This window comes from Euphorbia lathyris, chromosome 4, assembly GCF_963576675.1.
Source record: "Euphorbia lathyris chromosome 4, ddEupLath1.1, whole genome shotgun sequence".
Taxonomy (NCBI): domain Eukaryota; kingdom Viridiplantae; phylum Streptophyta; class Magnoliopsida; order Malpighiales; family Euphorbiaceae; genus Euphorbia; species Euphorbia lathyris.
The window spans coordinates 35,574,550-35,598,018 of record NC_088913.1 but is presented as its reverse complement, the minus strand read 5'-3'; the positions used below and the strand labels follow the sequence as shown (position 1 = coordinate 35,598,018).

Sequence of the window (23,469 nt, the reverse complement as noted above, 5' to 3'; positions counted from 1 at the left end):
TGAGTTGGTGTCTTGACTTGAGGAGATATATGAGTTTTGTATAGACTTGGCAATTATTATGTTTAAGTCGTGTTCGTGCCATGTCATTTTTTGGTTCGTATTAGAAAAAGTAATTTCAAATCCAACTCAAAAACTTTCGTGTCACAATCGTGTTAACCTATTTAGGTTAGTGTCAATTCTATATCATGTTTTCAGGTTACATATAATTGTTATGCATATATATTAATAATAACTTATAAAAATATAAGAATATAGAGCACGACTATTTTTAAATATTTTATATCATTTTTAGATTACTATTAACTCTAACTATCGAAAAGTCTGTTAATATCATGTTAGGGGGTCATGTGATGTGTTTATAACAATTTAACAAGTTCGAATCATATTTGCAAGCAATAATTACAATTTTATTATCTTTATTAATAAAGCGCCATATAAAAACACGAGAAGATATAACAATAATTTTAAATATCCTTGTCATTTCATGTCGTTTTTTGGATAGCATATCAACCTTAACCCAACTTAAAAAATTTGTTTGTCAGTTCCGCGTCAATCAAAAAATGACACATTACCTATTAAGCTAAAACCAAACACTAAAATTACGTGTTGATTTTGTTTCGTACAATCAGATCACATGTACTTTTATCATCTTTAGTTTCGTACCACTCTATATCTTTAGGCTGGCTTACTACCATGCCCTTTTAATTGGGTCAATTAATCGTATTAACCTCTGAATTTTGGGATGTCTCTTTAACCTCGTCAACTTGTTTAAAATGATATGATTGACTTCCTAAATTCTAAGTAGCACATTGAAGTGATGATTTGGACAAGTTGAAGCGCATATTAATTTTAATAAATTCAAGGAACGATATATTACTTTAAATAAGTCCAATGATCAATAAATCAAGTTTAGTAAGTTCAAAAAACTAATGTGATATTTTCAAAGTCAGCGGGCTATTTGACAAATTAGAGAATCCTCTTATATTAAAATAATTAATTTAGACTTTCTATTTACATCATCTTGAGAGAATCTTTTCAGGATCTCATTATCTGTCAAACATATAATCAAAATTGGATTTGGCAGTCTCTACCATAGCCAACACTACATGGTCAAATTTTTGTTGTACCAGTCGCAATATTTTTTTAATAATTCTAGACTCTTTCATTCTTTCGTCGTATTGCCTGATTGCTCGGGATGAGTAATCTGTAATAGTTGTTTCCTTCATCTTTATATTTTCGAACTCATCTCTCAACATTTGCAATCAAACCTCTTTCACTTTTTATTTCACCTTAGAGAGAGACTTGAAGAATTTTTCATACCTGTTTAGATGTGGTATTCGACACCTTTCTCGAATACATGACTTCATCCAAATCTTGATGGATGAGAGTAGACGTCTTTTAATTATTTTTGTGCTTTTTCTGTAGATTATTTTTTTCTATTGGATATAGTCATTAATTGTCTGCTGGAATTTTGTAGTGTTTTTCAACAATGTCAAAAATATATTTTGACATTCGAGTAAAACCTTCATCTGAATGCACTAACTTGAATAATTAGTCTTATAAACTAAGGGAAATGAATGTAGATATTGGATCTGTCTATCATTTTTTTTGGAAGCTCTCTCAAATACTTAATTTATAAGTATATTAAAAAAACTCTATATATAAATGTAGCAAAGAAGATAATTTATCTCAAAATATTACTCATAAAGGAAAATATATCACTAATAAAGTACACATCTATGTTTTATCTCACTCAAACGAATGGAAAACAATTCTCTTTATATGGGTTGGACTTGATAAACATTTAGTCCAAAACAAGTCTCAAATTAAAATAGAGTACTTTATAGCTACATTTAAATAAAGTGTTGCTATTTAAGTGCTGGGAAATGCTACTTTTTTGTAGTGTTACAATAAAATGATTTCAGTTGCAAACCGCTGGTTTTCAATCCTAAAACATGTTTAACGTAGTGTAACCTAATCAAAACTAGCATATGGTCGCCTCTGATACCACTGGTGGATTTTTAGCATGCTTTTACAAGTTTCAAAACATCTAAAACACACAAATACCAATCTCAAGGATCTACTATGTAAAATTTTAATTAAGGTTAGGGAAAATTAATACCTTTCACCAAGGATTGAGAGCAAGAATGTCCATTTGAACGAGATTGAGGAGTTGATAGGCGAACTTCCTCTACATTGTCACAAGCGAAAATAGGAACAGTGTGTTGGTCTGCTGTGAGATAGAATTAGTTCCGAAGGGGAGGTGAATGGAACTATTGGGTAAATTTAACCGTTAATAAAAAATTCTCACAATTAATTCAATAGCACAAAATTGAGGCAAGTTCAGAATCAGAGGCAATCTTCGTTTACTGATTTAAATAGCTTAACAAAGCTTGATTCTGCTTCTGATCTTATTAAATAGAAGACGACTCACACAGAAGAGCTTCTGTTTGGACTTAAGGTTATGCGTTCTATTGGTGCACAATAGTCGGAAGCATTACTTAGGTGATTTAATATAAAAACAAGCAAATGTCAGAAGTAAGTAAAGTAAAAGGTTAGAGAAAAGTTACTCAACGATTTATACTGGTACGGCCTCCTGCCTACATCTAGTCCCTAGAATACTTTCTTCTAGGTTTTAAGCCACTAAATAAATTTTTCAATCGGTAGAGTACAAACCTTTACAATATACACACATGCACTTTAAAGTACCGTCCTTTGCACACTACACTCACCTATCTATCTATCTCTCAACCTATTCGCCTATAACAGAGGTGAACAAAAGAGCTTCCAATCTTTTAACTATTGATGTTTTTGTTCTAACTTAGAACACAAAATGAAGTTCTATAATCTAGCAGCTATTACACGAATTACAACAATGAATGTGTATGAGCTTTTTGCTTTTTGCACTTGAAGAATAATTCTCTTGATTTCAGCGTGAATGATCAAGTTGCAACTATAGCTTTTGTTGGGGCTTTTATAGTGAAGCCTGGAGGAGGGTCTTTTCGAATTTCAAAAAGACCGTTGGAGGGAAAGCTCCCTTCTGTCGCTTTCAGCTTCTGTCTTCTGGTACAAAAGCTTTACTGTTGTAGTTGCTTTTCCTTCCGTCTCTTTAGATAACGCACTTCTAATTTCTCCCAGAGGCAGACTGGCTGTTTGGACAATTTTGGTAAAGAGTCCAAATTGTTTAGGGGGACAAGCAGTCTGTTGCCTGTACTTCTTTCCCAATATAGTAGTTCAATGTCATGAAAATAAGTCAACTGTGTGATTCTTGTCTTCCGGTTGATTAGTTTATGGAGCAGCTTCTGGATCCTTCTAGCTTCTGGGTCGGAATAAGGCTTTGGGTCTTTATTAATTCTTAAGGCCTTTATTGAATTTCTTTCTCTTTTTCTTTTCAATAAAAAACACTTAACAACAAACATTAGTTCAAATAAATCAACATTTATTTTTATACTTAGACTATTTTTGGGATTTTAATTTCCTATTGAATATTTTTGTCATAGTCAAAAATCACTGTGGAAATCGTGTTTCAACACAGTGGTTGCTAACCACATTCAAATCCTCGTACTCAATGGGATAAGGAGTGGGAGTTATTTTTTCTAAAAACACTCTCCCATATCCCATTATCTTTTAATTTTAAATTTTGTTAATTAATTAATTAATAAAGATAATCCAATTATGTTATTAATTTAAATAACAAAATCATAACATAATCTTAATTAAAATTATATACATAAACTATGTATTAATTTAATTCATGTAAATTAATATCCATTTAATTTACTTTAAATTATATGGGCCTTTAATGTAAATACCTTTAATCAAATCCTATTTAATTAAACATATACTTTTCTTCTTCTACAAAAAAAAACATATACTTTTCTTGAAGAAAAATAAGCTCCATTAAACAGAATCAACATACAAGGAATGTAAAATAAAATCTATAGGGGTAATACCCCACTCCACAAGTTCTGATAAGGAATGAGAAGACCTAGCTAAAGCATGAGCCACCAATTCGCAGAACGGCCTATAAATCTGACAGAAATGTCATTGATACTAGAAATAAGACTTTTACAGTCTTCTATAATTGAATCATAAGAAGAACGAAAGTATGCTTGATGAATATATTCCACCACTAACATCGCATCTGACTCCACCTCCACACCACCCAAACCCTTGAGTTTGATCCAGTTGAGAGCCTGTCGAATACTAATATCTTCACCTTCCCTAACCAAAACGTTTCTAGCAATACGTTTTGAAAATGCACCACAGAAGCTATCTAAGTAGCGGGAAATTACCGCCAGATAAGGAGACAACCACAATAGTCATTTGCAGATATTGGCTCTTTACTATATACGAGGACACCCTTTATATAAAATCAGCAAGCCACCCTTGGCTCAAGTGCATATCCCCCAAAGAGGGATGGCTATGCTTAGAAGAAATACATAGAGGGTGTGTGGCTCGCACTAGGGAGCTAAGATAACGGGTCACAGGGCAAGACTCCAAGGGTTGTACTAGTCCACCATAGATAAAGATGCAACCAAGCTCGTGTGTCACCGCACGAATTTCTAGTTGTATGCTAACACACACAAGTTTCCATCTTTCACCTTGAAAGGTATAGTCTCTCCTGGTGTTAAGTAGGTGTTGTTCAGAGGTCTAAGGTCCCCCTTTGATTAATCTTTCTCTCTCTAAAGGGTGAAAGAAATCGAATTGATAAAGATTTGACCCTAGCTCATTGATATACATTCCTTTAGACGTACAAATCAACCATTACATTCTTCATTACTTGAACCTTAATGGTTCGATTCATGATTTTTTTTCTTACGAGTCTCTAGTAGGGAGGACATGATTGTTTAGGAATATCCTTGGTTTGTAAGATTGGAGCAAACTCATTCTCATCCATCAGGGTTGCTTGAGCAGCTAACCTATCCGAAAGATCTATGGGAATTAGAGATGACAGCAGTAAGAGACAAAATAGCACATTAGAAAACCTACTCGTAAAACGCAAGACAAACCCTATTCATAAAAGCCTAGGAAGCACCGACATTTCTAAGAGTTTCACATATGTGCGTCGGACACTTCGATACTATGGGACAGTCGGGGACACGCACCTGACACTCCATAATAAGTGTCCCCTTTTTTTCTTTTCTTTTTTAATGGAGACATTTCTTGGACACTTCGAAAGCACTTTTGGGACACAGATTCTAAGTTAACTAAATAGAAAGTAGTGTTATTTTTTAATGATTTTACAAAAAAGAGGGGTTGATATATATACCAAAAATCAAATAAAACCATAAAAAAGAAAACAAAATCTAATGAAAAGAATATAGGAGCCGCTACTTTTAGGTAGTTTCTTAGGAAAAGTACAAAAATAAACCTCGTAGTTACATCTGTTTTCGATCAGAAACCTGTGGTTTAAAAGTTTACAAAATGGTACCTTGAGGTTTATTCCGTTAGCAAACATATACCAAATTGACTAACGATGTTAAAAGTCAAAGGGAAAAGAGTTAATTTGGTCCTTATATTTATTTATTTTATAATTTAACCCCATTATTATCTTATTATCGCAAACAAACCCTTAAATAAAAAATAAAAATCAAATACACCATCTTCTCCATCTCTCTAATTTCTTATTTTTCTTTTTCTTTCTCTCTCTTCTATCTCTCTTCTTTATTAATTTCTCTCTCTAAAATCAATTGAATTTCCATCTCTTTCTAAATCAAATATGATCAATTGAATTTCCTTCAACACTAAACAGACAAAATATTTGAAGCAACCTACTATGACTTAAATCATTTATGAGCACAACCGATCAAACTTATTTGATTTTTATTTTTTATTTTGGGGTTTGTTTGTGATAATTAGATAATAATGAGGGTTAATTTATAAAATAAATAAATATAAAAACCAAATTAACTCTTTTCTTTTGACTTTTAACACCGTTAGTCAATTTGATATGTGTTTGCTAACGGAATGAACATCAAGATGCCATTTTGTAAACTTTTAAACCACAAGAGTGCCGATCGAAAACAGATATAACTACAAGGTTTATTTTTGTACTTTTCCCATTTTTCTTTTTGACGAATTAACAACTTATTATGGATGTTATTGATAGACCAGTTATTTATGATATGTATATAAATTTGGTATGTCTCCCGTACTCACCTCAAATAGTGGACTGGGTCAAGCCAATTCAACGGTTTGATATCAGTTTACCGGTTGATATTCGGTTTTTAACAGGTTAATAATATTAACTGAAAACATATATAATTACCAAATGAGCATAGCTCAATTGATACACCTGTAAATTCAAAGATAAGAGTTTGCGGATTCGAACTCGTATTCTTATAAAAAAATATTAAAAAATAAATATAAAATCAAATCAAATGTATAGTCGGTTTGCAGTTGGACTGGTTGAACCAACCGATCCGATCTGATTTTAAAACATTGATATTTATAGATTGGGCAATTGTATCATCAGGTTTTTATAAATTATAAGCTCAACCTACAAATAGACCGAATTAGATAGATTTAAGGCAAAAAGCATCATGAGGCCCCTGATCTTTCATTGTTTGGTGCATTAAACTTTCGATCTTTTATTTAGACACATTAAGCCCCTAATCTTTCATCATTTGGTGCATTAAGCCCTCGATCTTTCATTTAGACATACTGAGTCCTTGATCTTTCATATATGGGTGTATTAGGCCCTTCCGTAAATCAATTAATATATATGTTTATTAAGGGCATGTTTGGTTAGGTTTATATAACTGCAGCGTTTCGCATTTTCTCTGGACACTGCAACATTTTGGAGCTTTTCACGAAAAGTTTTTTTCATGAACAGTTGTTTGTAGTTACTTGTTATTGATAAAATTACCATTCTTATTTCCACAAAATGTGCTTCAATTTTAACATTATTTTTATTTTTAGAACATAATTATCGAAAAACAAGGTTTTATTATGTTCAATAAATTTTTTATTTTTTATTTAAATTATTTTTTATTAATTTGTATAATATATTTTTTATTTTAGAATTTGTTATTTTTAGAACATCATTTGTTGTCACACCAAACATGCCCTTAATAAACCTATATATTAATTGATTTATGGAAGGACCTAATACATCCATATATGAAAGATCAAGGGCTCAATGTGTCTAAATGAAAGATTAAGGGCTTAATGCACCAAATGGTGAAAGATCAGGGGCTCAATGTGTCTAAATAAAAGATCGAGGGCTTAATGCACCAAACAATGAAAGATCAGGGGCCTCAGGATGCTTTTTGCCTGGATTTAAGCCAAACATAATAGTATTATTTTCTCCTTATTTGACCCATTGGGCGTAGACTTGTACGAACTGATAGTGGCTAATTAACTAACTGGTACTGGATGTTTCAATAATTATAACTACTTAATTGAAATGTTTTGAATGTGATACAGTAAAAAATTTAAAGCTTTACACATAGATTTATTACCGTAATGGGTTATCGGCAGGGGCGGAACCAAGGGGGGTTGGGGTGGGTTCGAGCTCCGGCATACAGCCGGAGAATTAAGAATTTTTTTTTTTTTGATAATGGTGTCTGGTAATATTTTGGAAATAATTATATTGACTCTATGTAGTATTATTTCAATGTTTAAAGTAGATAAGATGGTTAAAGATGCTTATTTATATTTGAGATGCCTCATATTCAACTTCCTTCAATCTCATTTTCTTTTAAATAGTTCTTATTTATTTTAATTTTATTTTTCAATAATTATAAAAACATGTTACCATTATTAATTAATTTAAATGGACTCTTTATTTTTATTTTGATAACACTTTTGAATTCATTTTTAATATATCTTTACCATTAAAAAAAAGTAAACATATTTAATATTCATTTTTATTACGTCTTTACCATTAAAAAAACATGTTTAATTTTCTATTAGTTCAATGCTAGTTTCTAAATAACAATATTTTTACAGTTTTAACATGTTGGAGGCTAAAACAGAATTTGCACAGCCCTAACAGGTTGGACTTTGAAAATTTACCGTCAACCACACGATTAAGTTCGATTTTTTTTTTTTTTACGTTTTGAATTCTTTTTTACTAATATGTTTGAGCCCTGAATCATCTGGAGTTCTGGTTCCGCCACTGGTTATCCAGGTCGGTAAATAGGTGATGTAAGGTGTGACATGAAATGGATGGTAATATTAGCTAATCAATGACGGACATTGTCAAGTACTAACAAACAAAAACAAAGAAAATCTATGCTATAAAATTCCTCCTAAAATACACCATAAATAAATACATAATTACAGAAAAGACTCTCTTCTTCCTGAACTCACATTCACATGGCCTTATCTGATTCCCCTGCCGCCGTAAGAGTAACGGAGCTCTGCAAAATCACTCCTCCCGACTCGCCCACTGAGTCATCCCTTCCACTCACCTTCTTCGATATTTTCTGGCTCAAATTCCACCCTGTTGAACGCCTCTTCTTCTATCAACTCACCTCCGACTCCGATTCCGAGTCCTTCTCTTCCGATATCCTTCCTAGACTCAAGCAATCTCTCTCTCTTACTCTCCTCCACTTCATCCCTTTCGCCGGCAATCTCATTTGGCCCTCACATTCTGCTAAGCCTTTCCTCCTTTATTCTCCCGGCGACGGTGTTTCTCTCACTGTTGCTGAGTCTGATGCAGACTTTCACACTCTCGCCGGCGATTCAATTCGTGAAATTCCCGATTCACATAATTATGTACCGGAGTTAAATGTAACGGAGACAGAAGCTGCAACTATGTCGTTTCAGATAACTTTGTTTCCGAAGAAAGGATATTGCATTGGAATATCTTCACACCATGGAATCTTTGATGGGAAAAGTATAATCATGTTTATTAAAGCATGGGCTCATATTTGTAAAAGTGATAACGGAAGCTCAGCTCTGCCGCCGGAGCTAACTCCGGTTATTGATCGGACAATCATTCAAGACCATCAAGGATTAGAAAGCCTGTACTTGGACAGTTGGATGAGCCTTGCTTCGCTTCCAGGTATTTCTTTTTTCTTTTTGAAATTAATTTTACATTTTTAGTCCTTGTATTCTAGCTACCTTTCAATTTTAGTTTTCAAGATTTTTTTTTTTAACATAACCAACCACAATTAATTAATTAATTTACAAAAATGAAGATTTGTATATTGCATATGTCACTATCCCAATAATAAAGACTAGTTTAGATTCTAAAGCATAGAAATTTTATATTTTGCAATTACTAAGTGTTTGTTTTCAATTTTGCTTTTTATCTTTTAAGTCTAAACATAAGACAAAAAGCGTTTGGTAAAAATTTGAAACAACAGAAAAATTAACTAATATATATTATCTATCGGTAATAGCAAACGGCTAACAGCTAACAGTAGCAACAAACAATATGTAGACTATAATTAAATCAAAAACTGAAATTTCAAAGCTAAATAAACGGACTTGTTTTATAAAAAAAAAAATTGAAATTACTTATATAGCACAAACGTGCGATTTTTAGTTTTGTTGATGGATAAATAATTTATTAATCAATCATATAACTTGTTTAGGTATGGATAGCAACCCAAGAAGCTTGAAGCTATTTGACATACCAAGATCAACAACAGACACAAATTATGTGCGAGGAACGTTCAAGTTATCTAGTGAAGATATCAAAAAAATCAGGCAAAAGACGCTTTCTCAAATAGATAAAGAAGCTACAAATCAAGCAAACTCGAAGTATTTCTCTACTTTTGTACTCTCATATGTATATGTATCAATCGCAATTATCAAAGCCAAAGCACTAGAACCAAACAAACATATGATTTTAGGATTTACAGCGGATGTTAGAGCTCGTCAAGATCCTCCTATCTCTACGAATTACTTCGGCAATTGTGTTTCCATCAATTTTATACAACAAGAAGTAGGAGTTTTCATTAAAGAAGATGGATTAGCCTTTGGTGCAGTGGAGTTAACAAAGCTAGTAAAGGGGTTAGAGAAGAAAGGAGGTTTAGATGGTGCAAAAGAGAAATTTGAAGCATTTATGAAAATGGATCCAGCTACTATAGAAGCAATTGGTGTAGCTGGATCACCTCGGTTTGAGGTTTATGGTATTGATTTTGGGTTTGGAAAGCCTATAAAAGTTGAGATAACTTCTATAGATAGGAATACTTCTATTTCTATGGCGGAAATAAGAGATGGTAATGGAGGGGTTGAAATTGGGGTTGTTTTGAAAAAAGATGAAATGGAGATTTTTGATTCTTTGTTTTTATATGGTCTTAAAGATCTTTGAATGCAAACAAATGAATTCAACTGATCAGCGGTTGACATTTGTCTTTTGTTTTCATCTTATCTTTTGCCAATTTTCATATAATTTGATTCATAATGGTGATAAACTAATTGTCTCCACTATATTTTCATGTTTTCAACCTATACCTGTGATTTTTTTGGTGAATTGCTATTAACTGCCACCATTTTACTTGTTATCACCCCCCCCCCCTTTTGACAATTTTACCTTTATCAAATATATAATAGATGAAGAATGGTGTAATACCTCGTGTTTCGTGACATATAGATATTTAAGGCTCGGTATATTTAAGGCTTGATATTTCCCGAATTTTTGGATTTCAAGGAGGCACGGTTAGGCTCTAACCTGAGTGCGGTCTGGTCCAATAAATATAAAAGTCGCGAGTTGGTGAATGCAGGGGTTCAAAGTCGTATTAGAAATGGCCGAAGTACTCGTATATGGCGAGATAAGTGGTTTGATACGGATATTGGTGGGCCATATAGTAATGACGTCCCAGATGGAGAGTGGAAGGTTGACATGTTAATTACAAACGGTGGTTGGGATACTGATACACTCAGTGACTTGTTTTCATTGGAGTATCGGCAACATATTTTGCGGATTCTGATCTCCATGTGTGAGACTGAAGATAGATTATGTTGGCGGTAGGAGAGGAAAGGGGCTTACTGTGTGAAATTGGCTTATTATGCTTTGGTGTCGTCGCACCTGAGGCCTTCAAAGAAGACTTATAGAGCTCCATAGAATAAGTTATGGCAGTTATCTTGTCCTCCAAAAGTTAAAAACTTCCTTCGACGTGTAGCATGTAATAACCAATGTCAACCTTTGAGTTCGTCGAGTTGATCTCAATGTCTTGTGTCCCTTCTGCCAACAGATTGAGGAGTCAAGACCTTATATATTTCTTATCTCTTTGATTATAGTTAGCGTGTGGAACCATTTGACGATGGCAGAAGTCCTAGAGAGAGCTGATATGATCGATTTCGATCCTTGGTGGCAGGAGATGGTAGTCGATAGTTCTTTGGAATCTGCAAGAGCTTGGGCTATATTGTTACGGTTCATTTGGTAGGGACGTAATCATTGAGTCTGTGAGCGTAGGTAGCTGGCTCCATCTGAAGTTTCGTCGAGTGCTATGGTTTTTCTAGAGACCTGGGGACGTGCTCAGATTCGAAATGTAGGAGTTTACATTGATGGTCCTATTGTACTGTCTGGTGGAGATAGAATCGAGTCCGGGGCAGTTTTACGTGATCCCCAGGGGTCATTCATGGATGCCAAATATGGATCAGTTATAGGATCGTTCCCTCCGAATCTGGCGGAAGCCATATCTTATCGTGAACCTCTTAGCTGGATCAAGGATAAAGGAGATCACATAGTATGTGTCGAGGGTAATTTACAAACTGTTATCAATGCATTACATCAAGGTGGGGAGGATGATTTCTCGAGCTTGGGTCTAGTCCTAGCATATTGTCGTGATTTGGCTAAGTCGGTACCTAGCTGCAACTTTCATTTTGTTCGTAGAGACGTTAATCGTGCGGTTGATGAGGCGACAAGATTGGATCTTATTTCCTTTTCTTTGATTGTAACCCACATTATCCCATTCGCTTGTAAGCCTTGTGGTTATTGTTGAAGTAATATTCAATGATTTTTCATTTGACAAACTTATATTCTTATTCCAAATGTTCATTGCGTATAAGTTTGAAATTTTAGATTTATTAGTTTTTTAAGATTTAAACACTAAATATGTTGAGTAGAACAAATTTTAATTGTAGTAATTGCAATATTTTTTCAACAATTCTGATTATATTTTGGCAGCTAGTCAATGAGGAATTTACAGCCTTATAAGTTGAGTTGGTGTCTTGACTTGGGGAGATATATGAGTTTCATATAGACTTGGCAATTATTATGTTTAAGTCGTGTTCGTGTCATGTCATTTTTTGGTTTGTATTAGAAAAAGTAAATTCAAATTCAATTCAAATTTCGTGTCACAATCGTGTTAACCTATTTAGTTTATGTTGATTTTATGTCATGTTTTTGGGTTACATATAATTGTTATGCATAATAACTTTTAAAAATATAAGAATATATAGTACGATTATTTTTAAATACTTTATGTCATTTTTAGATTACTATATTAACACTAACCATTGAAAAATCCGGTAATATCATGTTAGGGGGTCATGTAATGTGTTTATAACAATTTAAGAAGATATGGTACTGTTTTTAAACATTTTATATCATTTTTAGATTAGTATGTTAACAATAATTATCGAAAAGTTCGATAATATCATGTTAGAGGGTCATGTAATGTGTTTATAACAATTTAGGAAATTCAAATCAATATTTGCAATTAATAATTATAATTTTATTATCTTTATTAATAAAGTGACATAAAAAAATATTAGAGAATATAACAATAATTTTCAATATCCGTGTCATTTCGTGTCGTTTTCGGGTTCACTTATCAACGCTAACCCAACCCAAAAATTAGCGTGTCAGTTTCGTGTCAACCCAAAAATGACCTATTACCTATTTAGCTCAACACTAACACTAAAAATCCGTGTCGTGTTCGTGTCGTGTAATCGGGTCGTGTGTCATTTTGCCACCTCTAGATATGATTGACCTCTTAAATTCTAAGTGGCATAGTAAAGTGATGATTTGGACAAGTTGAAGCGCATATTTATTTTAATAAATTCATGGAACAATATATTACTTTAAATAAGTCCAATGAACAATAAATCCGTTTAGTAAGTTCAAAAAACTAATATGATATTTTTAAAGTCAGCGGGCTATTCGACAAAATAGAGAACCCTCATATATTAAAATAATTAATTTAGACTTTCTATTTGCATAGTAAGTGAATTTTTTCTCGATCTAATTACATGTCAAAATATAATCAGAATTGGATTTGGCAGTCTCTACCATAGCCAACACTACATGGTCAAATTTTGGTTGTAGTGATCGCAATATTTTTTTTAATAATTCTAGACTCTTTCATTCTTTCGCCATATTGCCTGATTGCTCGAGATGAGTAACCAGTAATAGTTGCTTCCTTCATCTTTATATTTTCGAACTTATCTCTCAACATTTGCAATCGAACCTCTTTTACTTCATATTTCACCTTAGAGAGAGACTCGAAGAATTTTCCATACCTATTTAGATGTGGTATTCGATACCTTTCTCGAATACATGACTTCATCCAAATCTTGATGGATGACAGTAGACGCCTTTTAATTGTTTTTGTGCTTTTTCTGTAGATTATTTTTTTTTTGTGGAAGATTGCTATAACCGAGCAACTGAGTATCTCCTTCTAATCTTTTAGAAATGATAAAGATTTGTTCTAAATACAAAGAACACTTTAGATGATTCTACAATTTAGACTTTTACACAAAATGAGAGTGAGTGTAAGATTTCTTTGTTTTGGCATAGCACTTCAAGTAGCAATTTGCTCAACGTTTCGACTTGGTGAAGATCTGCATCGAATGAAGCAAATGAAAGACCTATTTATAGTGACATTTGAGGCTCCAGTTATTTCAAAATTCAAAATAACCGTTGGAGGAAAACAGCTTGATGTCGCTTTCACTCGTTGGTGCTCAGTGTCATCGGCCAATGAGAATGTTGCCTTTTGTCTGAATCAGGGATCAGATGCTTTTGGTCAGTAAGCGTCAGATTGTCTCTCCACTTATGGTAAAGTCTTCTTGACAGCTTTCTGCGGTGTCTGAATATTTCCCAAAATGGAATAGCTTTGTCTCCAAGTTGTTCAGGTCAACTGCTGACCTATCTTCTATCTGTTCGACTCAGTAGCTTCGGCGTGAAGCAGTTAGGAAGGCTTCTGGATCCTTCTTCATGTTGGGCCATGTTGTTCAAGTAGCTTGGATCTGTTGACTTGGGCTTTGACATTCTCTTGTGGGCTTTTGGGCCTTGGTCTTTAATGTATTTTAATACTTATTAATTAAACACTCATCATTGAACAAACACATTAGTAGTAAATAAATCAAAGCATTTAAATTTAATGTGTTCGAATATTTTATCATAAGGATTTAAATCTAATTTAAATAATTTTGTCAAATCAAAATCATTGTGGAAATGTGTTTCAACACTTCTTTTGGAAAAACGATGACATAATCATCTCCCACCAGATCAAAAGGCACAAGAGCCAAGACTCGGGCATCAACATCCACTCATGCACCTCGAGATGACGCTTAAAGGCTAACTAAGGGATAAGTGTACCTCCATCATTATCAAATAATAATATGGACAATTTTAGGTATCGAATCCACAGGATTCATACCCCAAGTACCAAACTACTAGGTTTCAGATGTTACTTAAGTGGTGGTAAAGTAAATTTGAGGGTTTTGTTATAAGTTATTCTACTCCTAGGGTGATCCAAACTACATCATAAACCCCTAAAAGGGAAAGCCAAAAGATCTCCAAGACAATTGAAGAGGAAAGCCAAAAGATCTCCAAGACAACTGAAGCGTCTCTGGCATTGGAACATGCATTATCATTAAAAGAGCTACCAAAACACAAGATCCTAGAACCAGCCCCCAACTGACACATCAACATGAGCAGAAAAAGGACCCATGATGATTCCAAAAGAATAAGAGCTTTAAGCCAAATAACAAAATACACCTTTTCACAAAAGATTTATTACAGAATCCTGAAAGAATGTCTTAATGACTAAGTGGTGGGGGACATCTGATATCAGACTAAATGATATCACGTGAGTGACGTCATCGCTATCTTCATTACGCCTCAAGCCCAAAGAATGACAATGGCCCAAACGAGTCCAAGATGGCCCCAACCTCACTTCAACAAGTCTGAAACGATCAATGTGGCCTAAGCCCAACGAACGACGACTCATCACAACGCACAAAGCTTATAACCTCAGCGCCTCAAAGGATCTTCTAGAATCTTACGAGACAAAGGATTCTTCCCACGGCTCGAACTCCTTAAGAGATCAGGAATCCTAGCTCCGTAAGGATTCCCAAAGAAGATGACAACCTTAAAACCTAACCATGCACTATAAACAAAAGGTTCGGTACGTTAACTACTATCTCTAAACTAGTTCATACTCTTCCATTCGATCTTAAATCAGAAACTGACTTCGGCATCGGAGCAGATTTGCCGGACTTCGATCCCGTCTGACATGTATACAGTTTTGTAGGCTCAAACACGACGTCGAATCAGCATCATAATTTAGACACGTAACCAAGTTCAGGTAACACGTTATCACCATCTGTACATATTTCTTTATTACAAATGAAACCACAAAATAATTTATGCCACAAGTCTCTTATCATTATTATCTACTACCTACACCCATGCAAATTAAGTTAAAGTTATTAAAAAGTGTTATTGGGATTTTCTATTGAATCAATAGTTTGTAATTTCATTTTGTTGATTAAATTTCAAAAACTCCTTTACCACTCGACCAACCTATCGTCGGCTCCACAAATTTATGCTATATAATTCAGATTTGAAAATCTCCGCCAATTGAGATTTTTGTCTTTCTTGTTTGTGGACTCAGATTCATCACCACATGGCCTTATCTGATTCCCCTGCAGTAAGAGTAACCCAAGTCTGCAAAATCACTCCTCCTGAGTCTGCCACCGAGTCGTCCCTTCCACTCACCTTTTTCGATACTTTCTGATTCAAACTTCAACCTGTTGAGCGCATCTTCTTCTATCAACTCACCACCGATTCCGATTCCGATTCCTCCTCCTTCTATTCCGATATCCTTCCTAAACTCAAGCAATCTCTCTCTCTTACTCTCCTCCACTTCATCCCTTTCGCCGGAAACCTCATTTGGCCCTCACATTCTGATAAGCCTTTCCTCCTTTATTCTCCCGGTGATGGTGTTTCTCTCACTGTTGCAGAGTCTGATGCAGACTTTCACAGTCTCTCCGGCGATTCAATTCGTGAAATTCCAGATTCACATCATTATATACCGGAGTTAAATGTATCGGAGACACGGGCTTCAACTATGTCTTTTCAGGTAACGGTGTTTCCGAATCAAGGATTTTGCATTGGTATCTCTTCTCACCATGCGATCTTTGATGGAAAAAGTATAATTATGTTTCTTAAAGCTTGGGCTCATATTTGTAAAAACGATAACGGAAACCCAGCTCTGCCGCCGGAGCTAACTCCGGTCCATGATCGGACACTCATCCAAGACCCTGAAGGATTAGAAATGCTGTACTTGAACAATTGGATGGCCGTTGCTTCGCTTCCAGGTATTTTTTTTTTATTTTTATTTTACAAAATTAATTTCTCAATTTTATAATTACAAAAATGAAAATTTGTATATTTTGTGCTGGTAAAATTATTTCATTTAACTAATGATGAAAAATAAAAGATGAAATACATTATGAAATACAAAACTTCCTTTAATTATATTAAAACATTGTCTTTTTAATTTTTAAATTTACTTAATGTATTTTTAATAAAATTTACATAGTATTATTATGCTTACTTTATTTTTTTCACTAATTTTAGTTATTTTCTTAATTTATTTTCTCAAATTTTATTACTATTTAATATATTATTTTCAAGCAAATATTAAACACTGGTATAAATTTTGATAATAATTAGACAAAATTGTTACTTTTTCATTTTATCCACAAATTTTAGTTGAGAAAAGAAATAATGTTTACAATTATATGTCTCAACTCTTAATTTTATAATTTTTAAAATATTCATTCAATTTTTTTTGGTGAAACAAGTCCTCATTAAATTAAAAATTCTACATCATTAAATAAAAATTAATAAATCAATAACTATAATTAAAATTTTATGGGAAGAAAAATAAAATAAAACCTTAAATAGAAAAAATGAATAACATATTTATTATACAATGGGGTAAAGGGCAATTTTATTATTTTAAATTTGTTCAGTCAAATGGATCCATGGCCGTAACCAAAGGATTAAAGACAAAAATAAAAAGTTACAGATTCTATAGTTATTTTTAAAAATATAAGGATAAAGTGATTTATAAAAATATAGAGATATTTACCATCTATGTATCACAATCCAGTTATATATAATTATAATTTAATTTCAGTCTAGAAATAGAAATTCTGTTATCTAGAAAATAGCAAGGTTGGAATGGTCAAGTGTCAAAATATATATATATACCGAAAGTTGAGATTTATTTTCTTATTTTTCTTTTATTTTTATTAATGGAGTTCTCAAAACATTTAGCTTTTACTTAATTAAAAGACCTTAATTAAATCAAAATTAAAACTCCAAGGATAAATACACAAACTTGTTTTCAATAGTGTTTTCACCGTCTAAATTTGGTTATTCATCATTACATTTAAGTTTATTAGAATTTTGAAATTGAGATTCACAACCTTTTTTTTAATTTAATAAAGTTAAATTTAACGATAAACGATCAAATTTATTTAATTATTCATAGTCCATATGAATACTATTGGTTTCAGATGAATGAAATTATAATACAAAAACTTTACTTCAGTCATGAGCAAATGGTCCTCAAGCACTCAGAAAATGGCACACCATCAATTGTTTAGATATGTTATCACTTAAATATGAAAGATTTTAGTATACGTTCGACGAACTACATCAATTTGTGCGTTGGTCCAACATTTTGCTGACATTTGGTATATCAATCAATAAAATATTGATATGTATAATTTAACTAATTATTTATGTTTTAGTTCATTATTTATATAAAATTTTAGACTCTAAAAGATAAACCTTAACCCTAAACTATAAATTTCAAACCTCAAACACTAAAATATATGTACCATTAAATTATTTGTCTGACACACTAAATCATTCGTGCGCTTAATGTACATCTTAATTTTTTTTCCTTAAATAATCAGTACCGATGTTGGACCATTGTAGAAAGTTTTGTATGGTACAATAAATTTTATTGTACGATGGTATTAAGATGTTCTCATTCTAGACCATTTTGGTCTCAAACCGCTCCAATACTGCCATACAACACAAATGTTGAGGTGACAACATTTGAATGGTCTTAGACCATTCTAATCTGAGGCATAGTAAAAATTTTGTGTGTTATATTATAAGTTTTGCTGATTGGTACAATATATATATATAAATATAAATTTGTTCAGGTATTGAGACAAACACAAAAAGCTTAAAGCTATTTACCATGCCAAGATCAACAACAGACAGAAGCTTCGTGCGAGGAACATTCAAGTTATCCGATGAACACATAAACAAAATCAGGCAAAAAGCTCTATCTCAATTACATGAAAAAGCTACAAATCAAGCAATTTCGAAGCATTTATCCACTTTTGTATTATCATATGCATATGTATCCATCGCAATTACCAAAGCCAAAGCACTAGAACCAAACAAAAAGTTAGTTTTAGGATTCACAGCAGATGTTAGAGCTCGTTTAGATCCTCATGTTCCTGCGAATTATTTCGGCAATTGTGTTTCCTCCAATTTTATACAAACACAAGTAGAATCTCTCATTAAACAAGATAGATTAGCCTTTGTTGTAGAGGAATTAACAAAGATAATAAAAGGATTAGAGAATAAAGGAGGTTTAGATGGTGCGAAAGAGAGGTTTAAAGCATATATGAAAATGGATCCGGCTACAATACAAAGAATTGGGGTAGCTAGGTCACCTCGGTTTGAAGTTTATGGTATTGATTTTGGGTGGGGAAAGCATAAGAAGGTTGAGGTAACGTCTATAGATAAGAGTACATCTATTTCTATGGCGGAAAGAAGAGATGGGAATGGTGGGGTTGAAATTGGTGTTGTTTTGAAAAAGGATGAAATGAAGATTTTTTATTCTTTGTTTCTAGATGGTCTCAAAGATATTTGAATGCAAACAAATGGATGCAACTGATGGTGATAATGCTTTTGGCTTTTCTTTTTCTTTTTGCCTTATCTTTTGTCGATTTTATTCAAAATGATGACAAACTATATATATGCATCATACTTTCTTGGGGTAAATTTCATTAATGATGTACAACTTTTGCCTCATTTCACACTTTGGTGTACAACCTTCATTTTGTCACACTAAAATGTACAACATTATGGATGACCTCTCACTATGGTGTATAGCAGGTAAAAATGACCGGTCAACGCTTGGTCAACGAGCCACCTCAACATTTTTCAATTAACTCATTAATAAAGATGGACCCACCTAATATGCAATGACAAAAATACCCTTTATAGGTTTCCTTCCTAAATACTACTCTCTCTCTCTCCTTCATTTATTTCCTGTAAATAATTTCTCTCTCTACTGTTACCTTTCTCTCTCTAACTCCTCCCACTCTAGCCCTTTATTGGTCATTGCACATTCTTTCTCTCTCTATCTTTCCCTCTCTCTCTCTAAAACATCTCAAAGTGACAGATACACACCCAAAGCACTAATGGACGTATATTCAAGCAATGGTAACCCAGGAATCGACATTGCCGAAGGTTCCACAACCAGCAACTTGAGCAAATTATTAAGAATATAATAATAAATACAATCAACAGCATAAGGTTGAGTAAAAAAAGCAGCAGCAAACAAACCATAGTCTTTAGCCACATCCAAAGCCCAAGGTAAAAAACGGTTCATATATTATGCAATCAATTGGGTTGTCGAAACTGCTGTATTTCTCAATTAGCTCTCCTATGGTTCTCGAACCTTCAACTTTTAACAGGGAAAGATAATCATCAACGCTGGAAGATTTTGTGAAGCCACCACAGTTGGAGATGAGGTCGAGATTCATAGATACATGTGTTGTTGGTTTCCAATTAGGATACTTTGTAATTTAAAAATGAGAAACATTTTGCATCAAAGCCAATAAAAGCTTAATTGCAAATGAAAAGGAAAGAAAGGGAAAGGATAATCACTTATTTTCTTTCAATTTTAATGACAGTCACTCTGCTCTAAAGCTCTATTTAATTATAATTCATAGTCATCTTATTGGAATAAATCCATTATTTTCGTGAGTATTGGACTATATCCGTCATTTTCACTAATCCATTTAGTTTTTCAAGGGATCTGAGAATAACGAGGAGTTCGGCTAAACATGCTGAAAATGGCTCCATTTTTTTTTATGAATATGACAGCTTATGAAGATAATTGCAAATATGTATTTTCTGTTGAAACTCTTGGTTTGTAGCAATACTTTCAAATTTGAGATGAAATGAATTATGAAATCTGAGGTTTTAGAAAGAGAAAAGAGGAGTTGTAGATTTAGAGGGAGAAATTTAGAGAGTATGATGAAGAAGAGGGTATGATGGTAATTTAATATAAGATGGGTCCCACATTTTTTAAAAAAATGAGTTGAAAAAATGTGACATGGCAGCTTTGATCGGTTTGACCAGTTATTTTTACCAATTGTACACCAAAGTGGGAGGTCACCTATAAGGTCGTACATATTACTGAGACAAAATGAAGGTTGTACACCAAAGTGTGAAATGGGGTAAAGGTTGTATACCATTGATGAAATTTACCCTACTTTCTTGTTTTCAACATATCTCTATGTTTTTTGTTTCCTTTTTCTGTTTTTCTCGAACTCAAGAATATTCTTTAATCATGATAAATAAGATAATGGAAGTCTTCAATTCAAAATCACATTGCCTCTGATTCAATGTTGGGTCTCCTTCGAGATTTTAATAGTAGTGGTTAGTGGGAGGGGTTTTGTACTTGATCTCAGAGTCTACTCTGATTGGCTGGTTGAATTTAGGGTCTATTCTTTGTAGGGGCGACAACAAAGTAGCGTTAAATGCATCATTGGTCGCTGAATTTATATGGTTGTCTCAAATGACCAGTCAACTTCAATTTGTCTCAATAAAATCACTCAACTTTGTCTCAATTAGACCACTCCAACGATTTCATTGGTTAAAATACATCAGAATGATGCCATGATTGATACATAAGTATGAGTTAACTTAGATGTGGCAGCCACATGTCGGTTATTTTATGGAAAAAAACTAAATTTTTTCCCTATAAAAATAATCGACACATGGCTATCAGGTGGTGAATAAATGGATGTCATGTTTCCTTTCAATCTGATATCTGAGTTGATTCATGCTAATGTTTCACTGATGTCATCATTCCGATCCATTTTAATTACCGAAATCGCCGGAATGACCTAATTGAGACGAAACTCAAATTTGAGTGATTTTATTAAGAATTAAGATAAATTGAAGTTGAGTGGCCATTTTGAGACATCCATATAAGTTCACTGAGCAACAACACATTTAACCCCAACAAAGCAGGAAATCTTCGAAAGTCGGGGATTTGAATCGACGAGGGTGGAGAATCTCTAAAATAGTTAGGGATAGGAACATGGACAACTAACATTTGTCCCCAAAATCGAAACGCATATGAGAGCGGGGCAAAATTCTCGCCCCATCCCCAAATAAATCACTGTCGATTAACCTTTTAACTAACCTTTGACATCTCTCTTTATTTGTTAGAACTTGTCTTGTTGAATTGTTAACTTGTGATTCATCTCATAGGAGTTTCAATAGGTTTATTATCAAGTAATCCAGTTTTGATTAACAAATCCAAAACATACTTTCATTGACAAAGAGATATGCCTTGAGTTTACCTTGCCACTTCAATGCCTAGGAAATATTTCATATGACCAAGATCTTTAAATTCAAATTCAGTTGCCCATTTCTTTTGAAGAGCATCCATCTCATACGAATTATGTCCTACTACAACAATATCGTCAACATACAGAATAAGAGCAATAATTGTATTCAACTTTTGTTTAATGACAACATCACTTTGCTTGTATCATACTTTCTTTATAAAATTTGAAAATCTTTCGAAACATGCCCGAGGTGATTGTTTTAAGCCATATAAAGCCTTGTTTAATTTACACACTTTGTTGGTACAGTCTGTTCCCGGAGGAGGATCCATATTCACTTTTTCTTCCAAAGTTCCACTAAGGAATGCATTTTTACATCAAATTTTCGCAAGGGCCAATCCAAAGTTGTTGCTATAGAGATGAGAATTAAAATTATATTTATTTTTGCTACATAGGCAAACATATCTCCATAGTTAATCCCACACTTTTGTGTATACCATTTCACAATTAGTCTTACTTTGTACCGATCAATTCTTCCATTTTAGTTGAGCTTGGCAGTGAATATCCATATGCACCCCCACTGTCTTTTTTCCTTTAATAAGTGTTACAAGTTCCCATGTCTTTTTTTTTTTTTTGTAAAGCCTCAATTTCCTCATTCATAACTTTCTTCCATTTTGGATATACTAAAGCATCCTGCACATTACTAAGAACATATATAATAGATAATTGATTTACAGTAAGTGCAAGTCATTTTGACAACTGATGAGAAGAAGTATAATTATTTATGGGGTATTTAGTTTTGGCATTGAGACCAGGATCATATGATTTTTTGGGAACTCCTTTATTGATTCTAGATGGGTATCTAGGTTCAATATTGGAAGGATTCATATCACATGTTAAAGGAGATTAGATATCATTGGCCACTTGACTAGTGGGACTGAGAAGCGTGTGGCCACATCCGAATGAGACAATGTGTAATTTCTCATTCGAACTTATCAGTTCACTAGAGATCAATGAATGTTCGAGCAACAAATAAGGGTGGCTTAACTGTGCATTGTGCTAGACTTGATATCATAGAGCAAAAGATTAGTTGAGAGGTTACTATCAGGTTCTCGAAAGTTACACATGAGATTACTATTTGAGTTGGATAATCATAAAAACCAGCTAAAGCCTATTTATGACTGGTAAGACGAATCAGAGGTTCGATTTATCCACAATCTCTAGACATACCTATCAGGATCGCTCGCAAAAGAGACCAGATGGTCTAAAAGGTTTCTTAGAATGTCTTAGGATACATGTAAATGATTAAATGAATCTAAGAAAATTAAATCAGTGTTATGTGAGCCTAGGTGAATAGGGGAATTTAATTGGATTGAAATCAAGTTCAGTCTGACCCAAATAAACAAACAAAAGGGCAAAATTATCTAAGTGAAAATTTCATTATAATTAGATTAATTTGAAAATTGATTTGAGATAAAAAAAAAATTATATATATAACAACATTCACATCTGTTCTTTATTACTTAATTTCAGTATCAATCAGTTCAGTTCAGTAATTAATTCAGTTCAGTTCAATAATTTATCACTACTTATTATAATCATAATTATTTTTTATAATTATTTTTTTTCATTATTACTATTATCATTATT

At 33.2% G+C, this 23,469-nt stretch overlaps 1 protein-coding gene and 1 pseudogene across 1 annotated transcript; both read left to right on the top strand.

Annotated features, from left to right (window-relative positions):
* Window positions 1–8,273: 8,273 nt before the first annotated feature.
* On the top strand, window positions 8,274–10,454 carry LOC136227642 (malonyl-CoA:anthocyanidin 5-O-glucoside-6''-O-malonyltransferase-like). The gene is made up of 2 exons (XM_066016356.1): window positions 8,274–9,016; window positions 9,552–10,454. The coding sequence occupies exons 1-2, from the start codon at window positions 8,326–8,328 to the stop codon at window positions 10,271–10,273; spliced, it is 1,413 nt and encodes a 470-aa protein (XP_065872428.1). The 5' UTR covers window positions 8,274–8,325; the 3' UTR covers window positions 10,274–10,454.
* A 5,233-nt stretch (window positions 10,455–15,687) lies between these two features.
* On the top strand, window positions 15,688–19,314 carry LOC136225740 (malonyl-CoA:anthocyanidin 5-O-glucoside-6''-O-malonyltransferase-like; annotated as a pseudogene).
* Window positions 19,315–23,469: the final 4,155 nt, after the last annotated feature.

Bases quoted from the DNA above. Each gene is read 5' to 3' on its own strand.
- LOC136227642 (XM_066016356.1), top strand. From the start codon at position 8,326: ATGGCCTTATCTGATTCCCCTGCCGCCGTAAGAGTAACGGAGCTCTGC. The intron at 9,017-9,551 runs GTATTTCTTTTT...TAACTTGTTTAG, and splicing joins GAGCCTTGCTTCGCTTCCAG to GTATGGATAGCAACCCAAGA.